The sequence below is a fragment of the Tupaia chinensis genome, unplaced genomic scaffold (genome assembly GCF_000334495.1).
Source record: "Tupaia chinensis unplaced genomic scaffold, TupChi_1.0 Scaffold000054_1, whole genome shotgun sequence".
NCBI lineage: Eukaryota > Metazoa > Chordata > Mammalia > Scandentia > Tupaiidae > Tupaia > Tupaia belangeri.
Window position 1 is genome coordinate 9,422,459 of NW_006159512.1, and position 20,060 is coordinate 9,442,518.

At 48.2% G+C, this 20,060-nt stretch overlaps 2 protein-coding genes across 2 annotated transcripts in view; one reads left to right on the top strand and one right to left on the bottom strand.

The window, feature by feature from the left end:
- Positions 1-15,358, top strand: part of ATP10D (ATPase phospholipid transporting 10D (putative)) — a gene marked incomplete in the record, with an annotated part of 126,159 nt that extends 110,801 nt beyond the window's left edge. Inside the window, 4 exon segments of the mRNA XM_014591909.2 lie at positions 5,790-5,870; positions 6,901-7,005; positions 11,853-12,040; positions 13,251-15,358. Of these exon segments, the coding sequence (XP_014447395.1) occupies positions 5,790-5,870; positions 6,901-7,005; positions 11,853-12,040; positions 13,251-13,524 (648 nt within the window).
- Positions 15,359-17,769: 2,411 nt separating this feature from the next.
- CORIN (corin, serine peptidase) overlaps positions 17,770-20,060 on the bottom strand; it is a 309,818-nt gene continuing 307,527 nt past the window's right edge. Inside the window, exon 22 of the mRNA XM_027775590.1 lies at positions 17,770-18,484. Within this exon, the coding sequence (XP_027631391.1) occupies positions 18,305-18,484 (180 nt within the window). The 3' untranslated portion in view covers positions 17,770-18,304. The remainder of the gene's footprint in view (positions 18,485-20,060) is intronic.

Sequence of the window (20,060 nt, forward strand, 5' to 3'; positions counted from 1 at the left end):
GCTGCTGGTTTAGCCCGTCTGCCGTGACAGGCGGCAGGTGCGCATTCCACTGCTGTCACTGTGCCAGCTGCCCCATGTCCTGCCCCGCTCATGTGCACAGTCACTCTGGAGGCCGGCCCCGTGGATAGCGGTCAGGCGCCCCACAGAGGAAGCCAGCTCTCACATGGCCGAGTGGGGTTCTGTCCCAGTCCTAGTGGCTTAGATACTGCGCATACGTGTGTCTCAGATCCCAACAGGGAGGGGGACTGCAGGAGAGGGGGCTGCAGCGGACTAGGTCCCACTGAGAGAGGAACCTCGTATTGTTCCTATTTTAGGATGAAGAGTCTGAACCTCAAAGAGGTTAAATCATTTTTCTGAAAACCCCACAGCTAAACAACAGCAGAGCCAGGATTTGAACCCCTCTCAGTCTGGTTCCGAAGCCCAAATTCAATCTTCAGGTTCTCCTGTCATGCAGAACAGTGGACCGATGCTAGTGGCTCACTCTCCCCACACCCTGAGTCCTGTCAGCTTACCTCTGACATCACGCCCTGCTCCGTCCCCTCTTCCACGCTCTGTCTCTGCACATGGCTACAGAAGCCGGGTGGATTCTGACGGTGACAGACAGGGTGAATCCCAGGGTGATGGCTCACTGGCTGAGCTCATGTTACGTGCCTTTCTTTGTCTCTGTCACCGTGGCTAGAAAGATCACTTTGTCATTGAACAAGCCTGGAACACGCAGCTTGGAGGATGGCGCTGAGCACCTGGGAGCACTGGGAAGAAGGGTGGAAGTAGTGAGGAGACAAACGAGGCTCGCCCTAAGAAAGCCACGCGGGGGGCTTCCCCTGCTGTTCTGCAGACCCTGACCCTAGTCAGCACATGTTAGAAAGATGGATTTTGGGGACCCGCAGATGGCGTGATGGCTATGTCATTGAACTCCCACGTAGTCAACTGCAGTTTGAGTCCCAGACCTGGTGGTTTAAATGCACGCCAGGTGTGTGTGCGTGTGTGCCCAAAATCCCAAAAGGAGAATGGAGGAGAAGGGATTGTGGTATGGCCATCCCCCCTGGGGGGCAATTTCTCACTTTCTGTCTCTCTGTATCTCTCTGTCTCTCTGTCTCTCCAGCAGTGCACTCACCCTATTGCAAAAACCTCTCTCTAATAAAAAAAGAAATTACGGATTATGTCTCAGCCTGAGTTTAAATTCTGGTTCTGTGATAGGTCACCCAGGTAAGTTCTTTAACTTACCTGTGCTTTGAATTATTTATGGAAATGACATGAGGATTAAGGAAGATAATACGTGTGAAATTCCCAGTCAGGCTGTCCATGTTGTTATTTTAACCCTCTACAATGAACAGAAGTATGAAGAAATCCCTCATTTAAAGCGACGCGTGGGTTTTCATCCTTCTCACTGGACTCTGACTTGAACGGCCTTCCTGGAACAGAGAGCAGTTAAGTGTCCTTAGGCCACTTGATCAGCGACAGACAGCAGTCCCACACTCAGCTTCCCGAGGAGAAATCCTTACAGTCCTTTAATGCCAGCCAATCCATTCAGATATGGGGACTTGCCCAGAGGAGTCCCAGCTGGCAGAGTTCAAGGCCGGAGTGCAAGAATACGTGACTGATGTCCGTGAAGGCCGTCCTGTACCCAGGACACGTTAAATCCCCAGACCCTTGGGAAAGGGAGGATGTCGGAGACTTTCAGCCAAATTTTACATAGCTCGTGTTTGAGAAGAGCATTTGTGCAGAGTCACGTTTCTAATTGGTCTTTATTCTTGGGAAAACCGAGGTCAATGTTTCCTGTCGAACCCCATGATCAATCCTTTGTACACACTGTTCCGTTGGGCTGACCAATGACTTGAAAGAAGTGGTCAATAAGCCGATTCCAGACGGCACTGAGAAAGACATAGAAAAGGCCTCCCCGTCCATCTACCCTCTCAGGACGTCTTCGTCGGGAAAGTCAAAATGCCCAAGAAGCCCAAGTTTGAGTTGGGGAAACTCATGGAGCTTCATGGTGAGGGTCGTAGCTCTGGAAAAGCTCCTGGGGGTGAGACGGGTGCCAATGTCGAACGAGCTGATGGAGAAGAACCACCAGTCCAAGAACCTGTTAAAGTTCACTTTTCATAGTGACAAAAAGTCCTATTTGTGACCAAAACAAACAAACAAAAACATGATCATATCAGGCACATCCCCAGGATGAGGCTACAGATAAAAGGTTATTCATCTCGTTGACTTTCCCTTTAGAGCAGGTTCTTTCTTTGACGTTGACCTCTAAACAAATTCTGTTTTATGCCTGGGTCATTTCCTGTCTCCATTCTCATGAAATATACTCTCTAAGACTCTGTCTTCTCTAAAGAAGAGTCTGGAGTCTCCAGTCAGAGGTTTCCCTTCCGAGAACCTGGTCTCCGTCTTTCCTCACCTGACAGTCTTCCAGGGCTTCGACTTCCTGTCCAGATTCCCCGTTGGGTTTGAGAAGATCCCTGAGTTCGTTCTTTCAGCTGCTCATTTTTCTCACCCTTGGTTCCCTTTTCTCTACTTCCTAAGCCCTCTTCCTCATGTGACTGTGGGGACATGGTTCCGTTTACCTTTTCTGCTCTAGGGTTTTGCTGTTCTCTCAGAAGCATGAAATTATTGGGTCAGTGGAAAAGTCACGATGTATTTTTCTATGCAAATCTTCCTCATGTGACTGTGGGGACATGGTTCCGTTTACCTTTTTTGCTCTAGGGTTTTGCTCTTCTCCCAGAAGCATGAAATTATTGGGTCAGCAGAAAAGTCACGATGTATTTTTCTATGCAAAAACGCGCCCTGGCTTTTCCAATGACCCGATGTATTTTAACGTATCCCAGATCATTCTCTCTTGCCTAGTGGCATCTGATCGCCCTTTGCCTCTGATCCATCCTTTTCTGTCATTGTATTGTGCTTCTGCTCAGGTTTTGCAGACACGTGGATGAACAAGACAGGTAGAATGTGTCTTATTTGCCATGAGGAGTGAGGAAAGAGGAGAAGGAGGCCCAGGGAAACAATGCGTTGTCATTGCTTTGATTTCCCCGCAGACACAGAGACAGAATAGGCACAGGCCAGCCAGTGGTGTGGTCAAGGCCACTGTGTCCCACGTGGCCAGCACACCATAGCGCCCTGGGCCCAGCAATGCGGAACCACTCCAGGTGCATGTGTGCGTGTGTGCCCAGGATCCTGAAGGAGAGATGGAGGAGGGATTGCAGTGACCCTCCCTCATGGGGACGCTTTCTCACTTTCCTGCTGTCTCTTTTTAGCAAATCCATATGTACATTAATTCACATGCAAAAATTCTTAAGAACTAGATGTAAAAATTCCAAGTATGGTCTTTCAAGAATGGAAAAAGGTACGCGGAGAGTCTGCGTATTTCCAAAACGTCATTCTTCAGGAGACAGACCTTTCCAACGAGATCCAGTCTGCTCACCCTGGAAGAGAACAAGACTGAGAAGACCGTGTTGTAGAAGAGTAGCTCGGCGTGTCAGGGTGTGGCCACCTCTGTCCATGGCGGGGGGCACTCACGAGCCACAGCACAGCTTCCTCCTCCCGGGTCTGAACCAAGTCTCACGTTATTATTCAATGGGAGTTGATCCTTCTTTGGAAAACAGTTTTCCATCACTTGACTAGTGTCCGTATTTGATCTTTTTTATAAACTTCAGAGGGGCCAGCAGGAAGCATGGTGGTTAAGGAGCTGCATTCCCACATGGCCAACTGCAGTTGGAGTCCCGGATCCAATGGCTTGAGACACACTGGGCACGTGTGCATGTGTGCCCAAAACTCCAGGAGGAGAATGGAGGAGAAGGGACTGCCACATGGCCATCCCCCTGGGAGGGTGATTTCTCACTTTCCCTCTCACTGTCTCTCTCTCTCTCTCTCTCGGACAAGTACACCTTATGGCAAAAACCTTTAAAAAAAGAAAAAGGAAGCAGTTTAGCACATGAATGAGAAGTTATATAAGAATAATTTATTAACCTGCTAAATATTTACTGGCTATGTGTTATGTATCAGGCCTTATTTCAATCATTTGAATAAAAGAGCCAAATTCCCACTCTATAAAACTTGTATTCATTGAGGGAACCAGAAGATCATCAAGTAAGCAAGATTATTTCTTATGTGAGAGAACTAATAAATAACCTTCTAAGGTTCCCGTGGTAGTAAGTGCCTGACTGGGCACCACCGGCCAGGCCTGGCGCCTCTCGGGGAAGCACCCTGCTTGGATGTGGATGATGAGGAACTGCTTCTGTGGGAGCCCGGGGCCTGCTGGAGGGGACAGCCCGAGGGAAGAGCAGATTTGACATATGCAAGGGGAAGGCTGGAGGCCCACGTTTCAGGGGACATGACCCTGGAGAGCTGTCCCCTGGGCCACCATGCAGGACCTTAGAGGTTTTGGGGAGGAACTTAGATTGTTTGGAAATGCAGTGGGAAGTAATTGAAGGAGTCAATTAATTAATTAGGTGAATGGCATGAACTGGTTTACGGTATTTAAAAAACATTTGACTGACTTAGGGGATGAATGTGAATTAATTTTTAAAAACTGCTTCAGGAGGAAAAAACCATGAAAACAGTTTTTCTTGAAATTATTATTTTTATCCTTGAAATTTAAAAAATGCATAAAAATACCTATTTGATGGCTGCAGTAAGCTATCCAGCCCCAGCGAGGTGCTACTTTATAGCATGTCCATTCTACTCACTGAGGTCTATGCCTAAAGTCAGACTTGGGTTCATGGATATGTATATATCAGCTGTGCTTGCTATCGAAAATATTTAGATTAATTAAGATCTTTAGTGAATCAATAAAATTTGGTGGGGGGGGAAGGCATAGAAAGCAACCATAGATACCAGAGCTAGTGTGGGAGGAGGGGGGAGACGGCAGAGGGTGAGAGATAGGGAATCAAGGATGGCAAAAAAAAAAGCAAAGTATACAGGAAACGAGAAATGGAAACCTATTTGTTGACAATAACACGTATGTTGATGTGCTTGTATTCTGGATGGAAGATCTCTTTTGTATGCTGGAATGATGTATAGTGAATGAATGTAAATAAATGAGTTTAAATTAAAAAATTTTAAAAACAAAACAAAGCATTTCACTGGGAGGGAAAGATCGGATGAAGGGTGAGAGAGGAAACCAGAGGGAAGGCCGACGCTGTGCTGGGGTGAAGGAAGCCGTATGGCTAGGAAGTGGGCGGTTTGGACAGGTTCTGAAGCAGAGCTCTCCGAGCCACAGGGAGTGGGAAGTCAGGGCCCTTAGCCCGTCTCAGACACGTTAGCTCCGCCCCGAAGACAGGCAGCCTGAGTGGGGGTTCCCGCAGGGTCTTTTCACGGCGTGCACCTGTGAAGCACCTCACTCAGTTACTCTCAGCCGCTGCCCTGTTGATAAATCCCACTTGTTTCAAGAATGAAAGAATACGGGACCGGCAAGTGGTGTAATGGTTACATCACTGCACTCCCATGTAGCCAACTGCGGTTTGAATCCTGGACGTGGAGGCTTGAAATGCATGCCGGGTGTGTGCGCATGTGCATGTGCGTGTGCATGCCCAAAATCCTGACAGGAGAGTGGAGGAGAAGGGATTGCAGCGTGGTCATCCCCCCAGGGGGTGATTGCTCTCTGTCTCTCTGTCCCTAGCGAGCACATGTGCCCCTATAGCAAAAATCTATTAAAAAAATAATGAAGAAAATAAGAATGAAAGAATAAAGGAATTGAGTTTTCTCTCAGAGAGGCAAATTAGCAGCAGCCTTGGGCTCCGTTTTGACTGTGCTGACCCCGGGTGACCGTACCCTCCCCGTGTCTGCTTCGTCTCCAGGCGTACCGTCCCCTCACCTTCTGGATCACCTTGCTGGACGCCTTTTACCAGAGCCTGGTCTGCTTCTTCGTGCCTTACTTTGTGAGTCTGTGTTCACGTGTGCCCTCGTTAACATCGGCCGTGCTTTGTCGCACTTTGCCACAGGGTGGCAGTGTGAAGGGTCAGGTTGCCCCTTAACTGACCGAGTTAGAACACCCTACCACACACACACAGAGTTAGGTCATGGGTTCAGTTAGCAAATTAGTGCCTAGCTGAGTTCTCTTGGGTCTCGTGTTCACACTATACTGCCTAGCAACTTTTTCGGCCATGACTTGAATGCAGTCGAAAATGAGATTGTCGAAGATCGGAGCGGCCAAGTTAGACTGTGGAAGGTTTTCTAGCGAGGGCCGGACTCATCGTACCTGAGAAACACTCAGTGTATTCAGCTGAAGCTCTGCTAAGTGCTCTCTTCAAAACTAAAAGCATATTCCGCAGGTGAAGAAGGGAGGAAGAGTGACCGAGGAAAGGATGTGCAAAAATCAATGTAGAAAGTGTGCACTAGCACCAGGCACCCGTAGCCTCTGGGGCCGCCCACACACGGCCCTCTCCCCAGGAGAAAACACTCGTTTGATCATGGGTAGTGTTCACAGAAGTGCAGTTTGAAAAATGAAAAAGATGATAGCTTCTAAGCTAATATTTTCATTTTGATCCAAAGAGCATAATCTTAATCAGCATCACTAGGATATTCTGGCTATATTGCATTTTAAGAGGAATATCAACCAGGCCATCTGAAGTGTATTCCAAAGAGAATGGAGGGGATGGTGAATGATTAGAACGTTTGCCATCTGAAGAATATTTAATAACGTGACTATTATATATATCCATATATGTTCATCGGAGAGGAGAGACTATCTACTTAATGAGCGATGTAAACTTAGGGAAGCCATTATAGCTGCTTCACAGGTTTCCGGTTCTGTTAAGTAAAACAAGTCTGATGTCTGTACCTAACAGCCAGGTGACGGGCACACCGTGGGCACTCGATTCTCACTGAGCGTAGATCGGTAGTGTAACTCACACGAGGTGAGTGTGCGCACAGCTCTCCCAATGACCTGCCTTCTCCCTCCCTTTGCAGACCTACCAGGGCTCCGACATCGACATCTTCTCGTTTGGAAACCCGCTGAACACGGCTGCTCTGTTCGTCATCCTCCTCCACCTGGTCATCGAAAGCAAGAGTTTGGTGAGTGGTTTCCGGCCTCGGAAGTCCCCTGAGCGTGCGTGTTTGGGGAGTGTGCTCTCGCAGCAGTGGTGCTGCTTAGCCCTTCGGTTCTAGAAGACAAGGGGTGATGAGAAGAGGCGGGACTCCATGAAAGATGGTGATTGACAGCTGCTCTTGGCAACCGTCGAGTGCCACGGAGCTGGCTCAGGTGGAGCCAGGGCAGGAGAACGCCCACCTGATGCCTTAGGTAGACTCCATGCTGGGTGGTTCATGAGGCGAGAGGCAGGCTGGAGAAATGCTTACGTCCCCGTGGTCAGCGTTCAAGACCGAGCTGGTCATTTCGGCTTAAATAAAAATAGGTGTTAGGTCGTAATCCTGGTACTCTGACTTTAGTGAGTGACCATTGTGTGCCTTGCTTATAATGCAGACATAAAAACCATTTCACTCTGGGGCGAAGTTCTTCAGTGGTTCCCCATACCTGGAATAAGAGACGAAGCCCTAAGCAGGCCTACAAGGCCTGGACAGGGGCCCCCACCACCTCCCCACCCTCATTCCTGCCCCTTGTGCCCTGGGACCACATCATCCGTCTCAGTGTCTTGAACCCATGGCGCTCCTTACCGCCTCCGGGCCTGGGCCCTCCCGCCCCTCAGTGGAGGTGTTTTGCCCCATCTGTGTCCCTGGACTCACTCAACCGCAGTGTTAGCTTAGGCGTCTTCAGGGTTTAGCAAAAACGCTTTCCCTCCCAGGGCCCTTCCCTGACCATCTGCTCTCTCACCCCATTCTCGTGCTTTTAGACATAGCTCTAATAATTTATAGTTATTATTTAATTATGTGATCGTCCGGTTCATGCTTCCCTTGCATCGACACCAGTCTCTCTGAGGGCAGGGTCCGTGCCTGTTCGTTTGCCGCTGTACACACAGTAGGTGTTCAAGAAGTATTTGAGTCGGTAAATGAGTGATTAAGCAACCAGTGTTGGGGTCTGTTTCCTACCCTGGTGATGGATGAATTTCAGACGGAAGATAGCCGATGGTGAGATGAGAGTGTAAAATAATAGGATATGTTATAAAATTATTTGTAATCATCTCTAAAGTAGGCCTGATTGTTTATTTTTGGCATCACTTGCCTTTCTCATTGTCTCTAACCAAACTGTCTAACCCAGAATGCAGGAAAAGGATAATACCTACAAATACCAGGTGAGAAGAGTAAAAGGAATTTGGAACGAAGACATTTGGGGTTGTCCTAATACCTCCTTAACTTAGGTTTGAAGTCAACTGCAGACAGAGAGGCCTTTGGCGCCCACCCCAGGAAGTACTGTGGGTGCTGACATTAGTGTCCCAGGGCATCTAACAGGGACAGCGTGTAAGTTTGGGTTACCTGATTCTGAGTGACAGCAATCTACTCAGACTAGCCTGAACAAATAGAAAAGTGACTAAAACTACATTGAAGGGGGAGACCGGCAGGTGGTGTGGTGGTTAGGGGCGCTGGACTCCCACATAACCAACTGTGGTTCGAGTTCTGGACCTGGTGGTTTGCTTTCTCTCTCTCTTGCTGTCCCTTTCTGGTAGAAAGAAAGAAAGAAAGAAAGAAAGAAAGAGAGAAAGAGAGAAAGAGAGAGGGAGGGAGGGAGAGAGAGAGGGAGGGAGGGAGGAAGGAGGGAGGGAGGAAGGAAGGAGGGAGGAAGGAAGGAAGGAAGGAAAGAAAGAAAGAAAGAAAGAAGGAAAGAAAGAAGGAAAGAAAGAAGGAAAGAAAGAAAGAAAGAAAAAGTTAAATAGTCCTTGGAAAAAAAATAATACATTGAAGGGGCCAGCAGGTAGCATGGTGGTTAAGGCACTGGATCCCACATACCCGACTGAGTGGTTCAAGTCCCAGACCCGGTGGCTTAAAAATCATGCCAGGTGCATGTGCGTGTATGCTCAAAATCCCAGGAGGAGAATAGAGGAGAAGGGATTGCAGTGTGGCCATACCCCCCCAAGGAGGGGTAATTTCTCTCTTTAACCTGTCTCTCTCTCTCTCTCTCTCTCTCTCTCTCTGTCTCTGGCAAGCACATGTGCCCTATGGCAAAACATGTGTGTGTGTGTGTGTGTGTGTGTGTGAGTGTGTGTGAGTGTGAGTGTGTGTATGTGAGTGTGTGTGAGTGTATTGGTTGTCAGGAAAGTCATGACATGTTCTTCTCTGCTAGAATATGCCATGCTTTCCCAGACAGCTATGTGTGTGGGTGTGTGCGTATCCATAAGGCACAGATAGATACACACACACACACCATGGTAGAACAAAACAAGCAAAACAACAACTCCTGCAGCAGCGGAGTGGTTCCGGAGATCAGAGAGCAAGGACCGCACAGGCTTGCCGGGGCACGTGGTCTGAATCGCCCCTCACTGCCTGCTCTGACCTCCGTGTGCTCCCAGCTGGTCCCTGATGCCGAACCCCATTTCTCTAGATTCCATCCTAGTCTTTGGCTAGTGGAGAAGTCGTTCGCCAAGACCGAGAGCAGTGTGGGTGTTCTCGCCAAGGGGAAGGGGAGTGACAGCAGGTTCCAAGAAAGATCGCGACTGCTACATAGAAAACGCACCGTTAGAGAGTGGCTTCCGCTGCTGGAGGTCGCACGGCTGCAACACCCAGCCTCTGCAGGTCCCTGGTCCGTGCCAGTCTGCCGTTCTCAGAAGACAAACTGCCCCCACGTTCTCGCCTTCCGCTCTCCTGCCACTGCGCACTGCCTGTCGGCTCCTGCCCGCTGCTCCTTGACTTCACCTGCCTGCAGCCAAGTCACTTAGAAACTCCATGAAGTCCCGACCTCCATGACCAGAAGCACGCCTCAAAAGGGAGCGCTCGGAGCAGCAGATGTCAAATAGGAGGAAAGACATTTGAGAAAGAAAGAAGGAAGAAAGAAAGCAAAATCATTGTTTTGGAGGCATGCTGATCTTTTTCTTGTCTTTTTAAAAGTTTTTTTTTAACTTTTTTCTTTATTTTCTTCTTGCTTTCTTTTACAGTCACTGTACATTTTTTTAATTTAATTTATTCATTCATTTATTTTCATTTGACGAGAGAGAGAGAAAGAGAAAGGAAGTGAGAAAGCAAGCCACCAGGTCCAGGACTCGAACCATGGTTGGCCATGTGGGAGTGTCCAACACCTTAACCACCACGCCACCTGCTGGTCCCCAGTCACTGTACATCTTACAGCATACAAAATGAACTTCCTCACCGTGCATGCGCTGTATATTAGACTAGTCAAAGATAGTACTGTGCACGTGATCATCGATAGCACCTTCCCTCCTCGTGTTCGTGGAATGTTTGTTTTTGCTTTTTTATCCCTTGACTCCCTGCCTCCCACTGTGATCCCCACTGCCCCGCCTCCCCACACCGTCCTCGGCATCTGCGTACCCCCCAGCCTTCCTATTTCTGCAAAGAGTGCAGACGTTCTGTGTCTGCCAACCTCAATTCCCAAGCCAGCCAGCGTTCTCTTCCCGTCTGCACAGAAGATAAAGTCTTTGTGACTCTCGCGAACTACCTGCTGCCATGGAGAAAGGCTTTGCAGGATGAAAAGGAGGAAATTAGGTCTTGTTTGGAAATGATGCCCTAGAAAATAAAAGAAATGAATAAGGGCAGCGTTTCTCTGAAAAGCTTGACAGGGCACCAGTAGGACACGCTAGTTTTCGGTGGGGCTGTACACTGCGGTAAGGGACCGTGACTGCCACACAGCGGGACAGAAAGCCTCCGTCTCTGCTTCTCATCTGTCCAAGAGAAAGTCGGTTTGATCTGATTGTTTATCACAATATTTTTTTTGGGGGGGAGGGTACTTGTGCTTGTCAGAAAGAGAAAGGCAGAAAGAAAAGAAGAGTCACCCCGGGGGTGGTGGCCACACTGTAATCCCTTCTCCTGGGACTTTGGGCATGTATGCACATGCAACTGGTGTGATACTCAATCTGCTAGGTCCAGAACTCGAACCGCTGTCAGCCATGTGGGCGTCCAGTGCCTTAACCACCAAGTCACCTGCTGGCTCCTATCCTAATAACTTTAGCTAATTTCCCTTTACGAGAAAGACAGGTTCAACACCAGCCTCAGCACTTTCTATTGGATCATGCTAATAGTACTTTTAAGTAATTACCTACTTTTCTTTCTAAACCAAGTCATTTATTTAGAGAAAAATACTAAGAAAAATAGTATTGCAAGCTATGCGTGGGTGTGAAGATTGCTAGGTTATGGAGTATTTTTTTGCTCAAATAAAGTTGGCTGATGTTCCAGAAAGCACTAGAAGCAACCATCTCGCTGGCCCAGTCTGTCTCACAGCGGCTCTCTCTACAGTGGTCTCCAAAGAAGGTCTTGATCCGCGTGGAAGGGGAGGAGGCAGCATGGCAGACTGACACAGTTCTCACCCTCGAAAGCCCACGTGCCCTCCACTCACACTCCATCGGCCAAGGCAAGGCCCATGGCCAAGCTGGATTTCACGGGGTGGGGAGGTGCAGCCGCCCAGGTGCTCACTAGAGAAGACTGGGCGTGCTGGGGGCAGCAGAACGCCCACCCCTGCGCGAATGGGACCAGTGTGGGTCACGGGCCTCAGTATTACCTTAAACAAGAGCCAGACTGCACGACAGAGACACTGAAGGGAGCCCCAGCCGCTCCTGGTTTGCGGACAGTGCAGAATAAGTGAGTCAGCAGTGGGAAACCTGCTGGCTTTGACTTCATTGTATAGAACTAAACCAGTGATAGGAAGCCTTTGACACAAGGTACTGCTCTCTGCTCTCTTCCGTATTTGGTGTTTTGTGGCGAAGGTGTGTCACCCTACTCACCTCCAGTGGGCTGCAGTGAGCAGCCCCGGCCAGGCTGAGGTGCCCCCAGGGAGTACTCACGGCCCTGCTCTTCTTGCCTTGCAGACGTGGATCCACCTGCTGGTCATCGCCGGTAGCGTCCTGTCTTACTTTTTCTTTGCCTTGGCGTTTGGAGCCCTGTGTGTAACGTGCAACCCGCCCTCCAGCCCCTACTGGATCATGCAGGAGCACATGCTGGACCCGCTGTTCTACCTCGTGTGCGTCCTCACCGTCTGCACCGCTCTCCTCCCCAGGTATGGTGCTGCTCACGGAGTAAATGAGACCACCGGCTTCGTTGGGGCATGCACACACGTGGACCTGGCAGGCTCTTTTTTTTTTCTTCTTTAAGTGTTTGCTATAGGGCACATGCATTCACCAGAGAGACAGACAAAGGGACAGGGAAGGTAAAAAAGCACCCCCTACCGTGTGGGATGACCATGTCATCCTTTCTCTTCCATTTTCCTCCTGGGATTCTGGATATGCATGCACACGCACCTAGCATATTTTTCAAGCTCCTGACCTGGGACTCGAACCATACAGTTTGCCAAGTGGGATCCTTCCACCCCAACCACCGTATGACCAGCTGGCCCAGCTGAAATTTTAAGCAAATGTAGATTGATGAAAATGTGACCTGGCTCATTCTTACTGCTTATAGCAAAATGTGGGAAGAAAAAGATTAACTGAGGAAAGAAATATTAAGCACCCCCTCAAAGAAAACAAACAAAAAAACCTAGGGTTTAGGAAATTCCCAGCCCATCCAGATTGCAAACGTTGCTCAGATTAGGAGCCTGACAAACTGTTAACTATGTGCGCTCGAGGGAGGCCACGGATGTAACTAAACGGCCATCTTGCTGGTGCCAACGTGGATTGGTTAGGCGTGGACTCACGGTTCCACCAACCATCTCAGCATAACCTGGAGAAGACATGACTTTACAGCCACGGAAAGATCTGTGGAGGACCCCACGTTTTATGTGATACATCCCAAGGACATGTAGAGGAGACACGCAGTTTCAAGGATGTTTTATCAGAAACACTGCCAGCCTGGCCAAGGGTGACTCAAGGCCGTGGCGATTCATTAGAATAGCCCTGGTAAACAAATACAAGTAGCGGGGATGTTTCAAAATATTTGCTAGGTGCCCACACTCTGCCTGCTTTATGGTGTATCTCGTTTAACTGAATATTCAGGATCTGTCCTATCAACTATTGATTTCTGCTTGTGTAGATTTTATTTATTTTTATGGAATAAGCCCTTAGAGGGCATGCTATTTTCTGAGTGCTTTACAAATATTAATTCAGTATTGTTTTTTACCTCCATGTTGTAGTTCACTTACCCACACACCCCTCCCTACTATCTCAAGAGCCAAGTGGCCTCCAGACCCTTTCACTGTTCCTAATTGGTGCTCATTTCCCGGGAGTGCCAGGATGCATCTGAGCTGAATGTAACCGCTGATGCTTTGTCTCCAGGTTTCTATACCGCGTTCTTCAGGGGTCCTTGTTCCCATCTCCAATTCTGAGAGCTCAGCACTTCGACAGACTGACACCAGAGGCGAGGACCGAGGCTCTTAAGAAGTGGAGGCTGTCTGAAAAGATGTCATCGAAGCCCGAGGACCAGGCTGCTGGGGGGTCGGGAAGAAGCCCTGGGTCTAGCCCTCCCTCTGCCTTTGCAATGACGTCAAAAACATGTGCTGTCGAACGAGGACACGGACCTGTCCACGAAACTGCTCTCGACCTAAGCTGAAACCCTGCCCTCAGAGACGGTGGGCCACGAAAGGTGAGGAGAGTGACACCTTCCTCCAAGTGCAACAGTTCTTTCCAGTGTGGACAAGGGACCTCGAAGGCATCTCAGCCAGACAGTGGCTTCTGTGTTACGGAGCTTGGAAGAGCTGGGTGATGACCATGGCTACCCCACTGTATATGCGTTTGGCCAAGGGTAGCTTTTGATCTGGACAGAGTTTAAGGAAGTGAAATATTTAATGCAACGTCAAATGCTTTTTATGAAACTTTCTGGAGTTTGTAAAAGCATTTTCATTTGTCTTAGAAATGCCAACATTTTCAAGAGGATTATTTGAGATATATTTATTTTATTCTTGGGAAATGTTTTCAATGATCAGGTTCCAATGTACCTTTCATTTTAATGAAGGAAAAAAAAAAGTTGTTTTTAGGTCAGTTATTGAGAACGCAAAGGAAATTTCCATGTGGCTTGGCGAATTTACAGGTAAATTCCCAAGAACCTTTTAAACAGCATGTCCCTGGTAAAGGGTCATGATGGTACTGTTTAAAATGTAGCAGGTGACTAGTAAGAGCTCGTTAATTCCTTTGGAAAGATACCTCTGGTCTCTGACGGATGGCATAGCACCTCTCAGCTCCTGCCAGGGTTTTCCCCAGGTAGAGCCACATGAGCAGGAACAGGAGGGGTCCCATCAATACCAGGAACGTGCTCCTCGCTCAGCCTCCACTCAGAAGACCTTGTGTGAGGTCTGCCTCTGTGTTCATGCTGTTGGTCAGGAAACAGGCGCCAGATCCAGAGCTAGAACTGGCACCTACAGCCCACGTGACAATCTGTGCCCACGTGACAATCTGTGTTCTGAAACTGACGAGCCCCTCCACCACCCGGTACAGCCCATTCCAGAGCAATCTTCCAGAGATCGCTTGAAGGTTCGTGGTTCTTATAATACCCCGTAATTTTGCTGGTGCCATAGTCTTTAAAAGTGAGCTATGACTTGAGACGAATACAGGATGTTCTCAGGAGGTTTTTCCATGAGGTTTTTAGAGAAATGTGTGTTCGAATCCGTTTGAGAGCAGGGCTGTCCATGGCCAGTTCACTGCTGCTGCAGATCATGTACGCTGGCTTGAGATGGCAGCGCTGCTGCTAGAAGATCGTGATTCCTGTTGCAGTTCTTCAAGTTCTCTCTATTCATCTGAAAGGTGTTGGCCTCCAATCACCCAGAATTCCTTTGTGAGTCCTCACGCCACCACGCAAGGTCCGTGTGCAGCGTGGAGCATGGAGCGTGGAGGTCTTCGTAACGACTAGTGAACATTGCTCTCAGGGCCTGCTCTCCCTGCCGCCTCCTACCCGGGCCTGACATTTTCTGTAGCCCTCTGATACCGTGGCCACTAGTCTGTTGTGAAATAGACTGAGTTTTAGAGTCCTCCAAACCCCGCGTGGGCAATGGAAGTCACATTCTGCTCTCCTTTGATTTTTTAAAACTAAACTGTCGAACAGATCACCTGCACTGACGAACTGTGGTCGCTCTCGCGGGTAGGCACAGACTCCAGCTGTGGCTGGTTCCAGAGCGTAGCCGGAAGGTCCCAGCACACACCGCCCACCAGCACGCCACCCTCTGGCCTTTTCTAAGACGGCAGAGTTACTGAGGTGCTCCCACGTGTTCCCCTGGTGGCCGGTGGTGGTCACTCCCTACAGTCGTCCCTTTCTGATAGATAAAAATTTAGAGCTACGTCACTTGCAAATAAAAGTTTAGAAGCTAAGGATAAAAAAAAAAAATAAAAAATAAAAAAGTGAGCCAAAACTTCGATGAAAAAAAAGGTCAGCTTTCAAAACATGAATTATCGTACATAGGAATGGAGAAAATGATGAGTCTTTCACTCGTGGTATGGGGCCACAGTCTCGCAGCCACAATTCCGAAACCCCTAAAGCTCTAGAAACTGAAAGATGTCTCGCAAAGCAGGCACACAGTCAATGCCTGGACCAGTGTGACGCTGAGTGTAACTGCAGGAAATTATTTGTCTATTTTGCTATAAAAAAAAATACTGTATTTTGTTAGGGGATGCTGAACTATCTTATTTTTTTAAAGTTTGGAAATCATGACACATGAAACACATCTGGCACCCAGGGACAGAGATTTGAGATTTGTATTAAGCCTTTGAAAGGTCACTTTTACAGGAAAATAAGTTTTACACAGTTACCCAAGCTGACGTTTTACCATTCAGCATATTACACCAAATTGGGGGGGATCGAGAAGGATATTACTACTTCTGGTGGCCAGGAAAAATTAATAATAGGCATTTGGGGATCTACTTTTCTTAGATTTAGAAAAGAATTGGCTCCGGTTCCTAAAACATACTCTACCATTAACGATCTGTGTTCTTACCACGACTGAAGTTCTGATTGCACACTCAGTGAATGAATGCTTTGAGACTATTACCTTCCAGTTCCAGACTACTCAAGGAGCCATTGGTCATCTAAAATACAGGGTCTGTTTCTGTGAGAAAAGACATAAGACAAAGTGGGGCCAGCAGGTGGCGTAGGGATTAAGGCACTGGACTTCCACATGGTCAGTTGTGGTTCGAGTCCTGGATCCAGCAGCTTGAAACTCATGCCGGGTACATGTGCATGTGTGCCCAGAATTCTCAGAGGAGAATGGAGGAGAAGGGATTGTGGTGTGGCCATCCCCCCTGGGGGTGATATCTCACTTTCCCTCTGTCTTTCTCTCTGGCAAGTGCACATGCTCTCTGCCAAAAAATAAAATAAAATAAATAAAATAAAAAAAGCTTGATGACAGACACATTTTGTCGGTGGGAAGCCAAGCACTCACACGCGGTTCTAGTGGGACAAACAGCTCCTGGGACTGGCTGTCTTTGCTTCACACCCATCCATCCATCCATCCAAAAAAAGTGACACCATTTTATTTGCATCAAGAATGATTTAAAATAAGTACAATATGTACATTTCACTGAACATAGGTTGAACGAGGCTGAAAGTTGTTACACGGAGTACGTGGCTACGGCTGTAACAGACTGACACACGCTCGGGGACGTTCGCACAATGGACCACAGTCGTGTTGCTGGGTTTCATACACAACCTCCGGGACAGGAGATGAGTCACAGGGAAAGCGTCAAAACGTTTTGAATTTCAAATACGTTTACATATAGAAAAGAGTATAAAAATACATGTTGGAAACGGTGGGCATGATTTCCCAGGCACGCTGAGGCCGCCCGGGGTGCGGGCGGAGGTCAGTAGGGAACCCTACTTGTTCGAAAGGCATTTGGATGTTGCAAAACACTGGGTCATCGGGAAAGTCATGATGCAATTTTGCTTCGAGAAATATGACCATCCCAATAGATGACTAATGAAATTAATAAATGGGGAGATTTGCGTCTTGAGACTTTGTAGTGGAGAACATGACTGTCAGCCACCAACTGCTTCCAGAATTGATTTCTGTGAGGTGGTCTACTGCTTAAAAGCATCTTCAAATTGTTTCAATAATGAGAAGAAATGGCGACATCAGATGTGGAACATCTTTTAGGGAAAATTGCAAAATGTTTTACTCCATACCAAGTTTTATTGTGCTTTGAAATATATGTCTATGACTTTATTGGTATCGGTGAACACAGGAAAAATGGAAAATATTTAATTGGGGGTGGAGTGCAATTTGGTTTTCTTTTTTAAAAATTGTGTCTCTCCAGCCGAGAGCAAGTTCTCCTTTGGCAAAACTTAATGTTTACTTCACTGTCACACGGGAAAAGCAAATATTTCCCATGGACATTGGCCTTGTTGTTGAAATTTCAATTAGGCAAGAGTTAAACACCGAACAGACTTCAGCTCTGGGGAGAGTTCTGTGGAGATTTCTCTATACAATTACAACCTGAATTAATGGATAGTCCTATAAATTCCAGGTGTTGATCCTGATGTCTAAAAGAACCCTCTGCGTTCAATAAGTCTCGCTGTTTCAGTGGCCTGCATGGATGCTGTGGGTCTTCCACATCTTTCATAAATTCTCAGAATTATGCCAGTTTCAGAAAAGGAATAGTAATAATTTAAACATGTAAATTAACCTGGCCTTTTTTTTTTTTTTTTACTTTTTTGAGAGTTTTGCTATAGGGCCTGTGTGCTCACCAGAGAGACAAAGAGACAGAAAGTGACAAGTCATCCCCCAAGGGGATGGCCAGGCCACAATCCCTTCCCCTCCATTCTCTCGGGATTGGGGGGCATGCATGCATATGTGCTTGGGCTAAGTTTTAAGGCTCCAGATCCAGGACTCGAACCACAGTCGGCCATGTGGGAGTCCAGCGAGGTAACCATTATGTCATCGGCTGGTCTCCCTTAACCTGGCTTTTAATAAGTCCAAAGCAAGTCTCCAATGTTACTATTGAAGCCTGCCACTGAGCCACTGTGCTCGAGAGGCAGGAACCCGCAGAGATGGGCCAGCCTGGGTGTCATGCCCTTCCCACGACAGAATAGGAGGGAGGTCTGCCCTGTTAGCCTGGAGCCCACGTTACTGTCTCTCTCCAGAGCTCACTTCGTGCTGGAGTCAAGGGCAGGCATGGCAAAAGAACAAAACCTGCTTTGCTGTGTTTTTTCTAGTACCTTTCATTGAACTGAAGAGAACAATTAAGTTGGGAAAAAAGCTGAATAAAATTAGTCCAAGGCAAATGTGAAAAATGTGCAGTGTACGGCAGTGCATCCCTGTCTCTGAAAGGGGCTTCTACAAGCTCCGCGCGAAGCTCGTCAGGCTAGGCTGCCCGGTGCGTGCTGCTGGCGAGTCTGACGGGCCTTGGCATCAGCGGAGGAAGGTCTGGATGTAGATTTGTCTTTCGACCCATTTGACGAAGTATGACACGTTGCTATAAACGCCAGGCCCCAGGATTTTGGAAAAGCAGACGGAGCCCCATGAAGTTAGACCGAAGAGTGTCCACTGTCCTCTAGGCTGTTCACAAACCAGGGGCCCGCCACTGTCACCCTGGAACGAATGGCAGCAGACATTAGTCACTGGTGTTCCCGAGCCCCGATGGCTCCCGTGTTATCCTGAGGGTGCAATAAAGCCCAGCCCAGCCTTAACCAACTTCTCGGAAAATTTCAACAAGCTTTCATTGTCAGCCTGTGGAGGGAGGGTGCTTTTTACTGTTTTAATGAAACTCAATTGAACATTTTAAGCTCATCTGCCAAAGAATGGGGGTGGCTTGGGAAGGGATTATATTTTCTTCTTTCCATGAAAAGACATTTATTAGTCATTTCCTGCATTGTCCGAAACATGTCCTATTTTTTTTTTTTTCGGGAAAAAGCTTAATGTCTTAGAACTTGTTATATCATTAACTGACCTGTTCAGGTTTGATAACTAAAAAAGTAGCCAAAACGGAACAAGGACTTTTCCCCCAACAGTCAGTGCGACAGAAACATTCTACAATAGCCTATGTTTTCGAGGTTGCTTTCTATAATGAATGCACTAAGTAAAGCACACATTGGGGGGGTCCTTACTGAACTTCTTAATAGTTCTTACAGATTTTTCATTTGGCAGTTTGATTAGAAAATGCTACTTTAGGGACCAGCAGTTAGCGTAATGGCTGTGTTGCTAGACTTCCACGTAGTCGACTGCGGTTCACGTCCCGGACCTGGTGGTTTAGACTCATTCCAGGTACGTGTGCATGTGTGCCCAGAATTCTGAGCACGTGCCGGGTGCGTGTGCGTGCGTGTCCAAGATCCCGAGAAGAGAATGGAGGAGAAGGGATTGCGGCATGGCCATCCCCCCCTAGGGGGTGATTTCTTGCTTTCTATCTCTCTGTCTCTCTCTGTCTCTCTCTGTCTGTCTGGCGAGCGTGCGTGCCCTATAGCAAAAACCTCTCCAAAAAAAAAGATAGCCACAGCCTGAGCCAGCAGGTGGTGTGGCGAAGGCGCTGGACTCCCACATGGCCGACCACATCCGACTCCTGGACCTGACGGCTTGAAAAATCACACAGGCTCATGTGTGTCCAAAACCCTGCGAGGAGGATAGAGAAGGGACTGTGGCGTGGCCATCCCCCCGGGGGGTGAGCTCTCATTTTCCCTCTTGCTGTCTCTCTCAGCGAGTGCATACACCCCATAGTAAAAACCTAAAAAAAGAGGAAAGAGATACAGCAGCTCTGAACGTCCACTACTAGAGGGTGCCAGGACTGGCAGCTGCGGGATGCCGGGAGTGACTGTGCCTAACCCGGGTCTGCGCTTGGGCCGTCCATGCCCTCTCAGAGAATCACCTTCCTTCCCACCCTTAGCGATGACAGAATGACTCAGCGTGTGACAAGGGGCTTTGGGAGACCTTCGAATCAGCTGGAGAAGGGGAGAAATGTGCTCGTGGGGACCACGGCTGCAGTGCAGGCCAGGCACTCGGGCCGAGCCAGCTCCCTGGGTCACGTCCGCACCTCGGCCCTTCATGCCGGGTGTCCTGGGGCAGATTACGTAATCTGCCACCTCCTGCTTTCTCGACCTCTGGGGAAAACGATGATACGGCTGCGTAGGATGGTTCTGAGCACTCCATGCACCCTTGGAATTAACTTGGAAGAGCG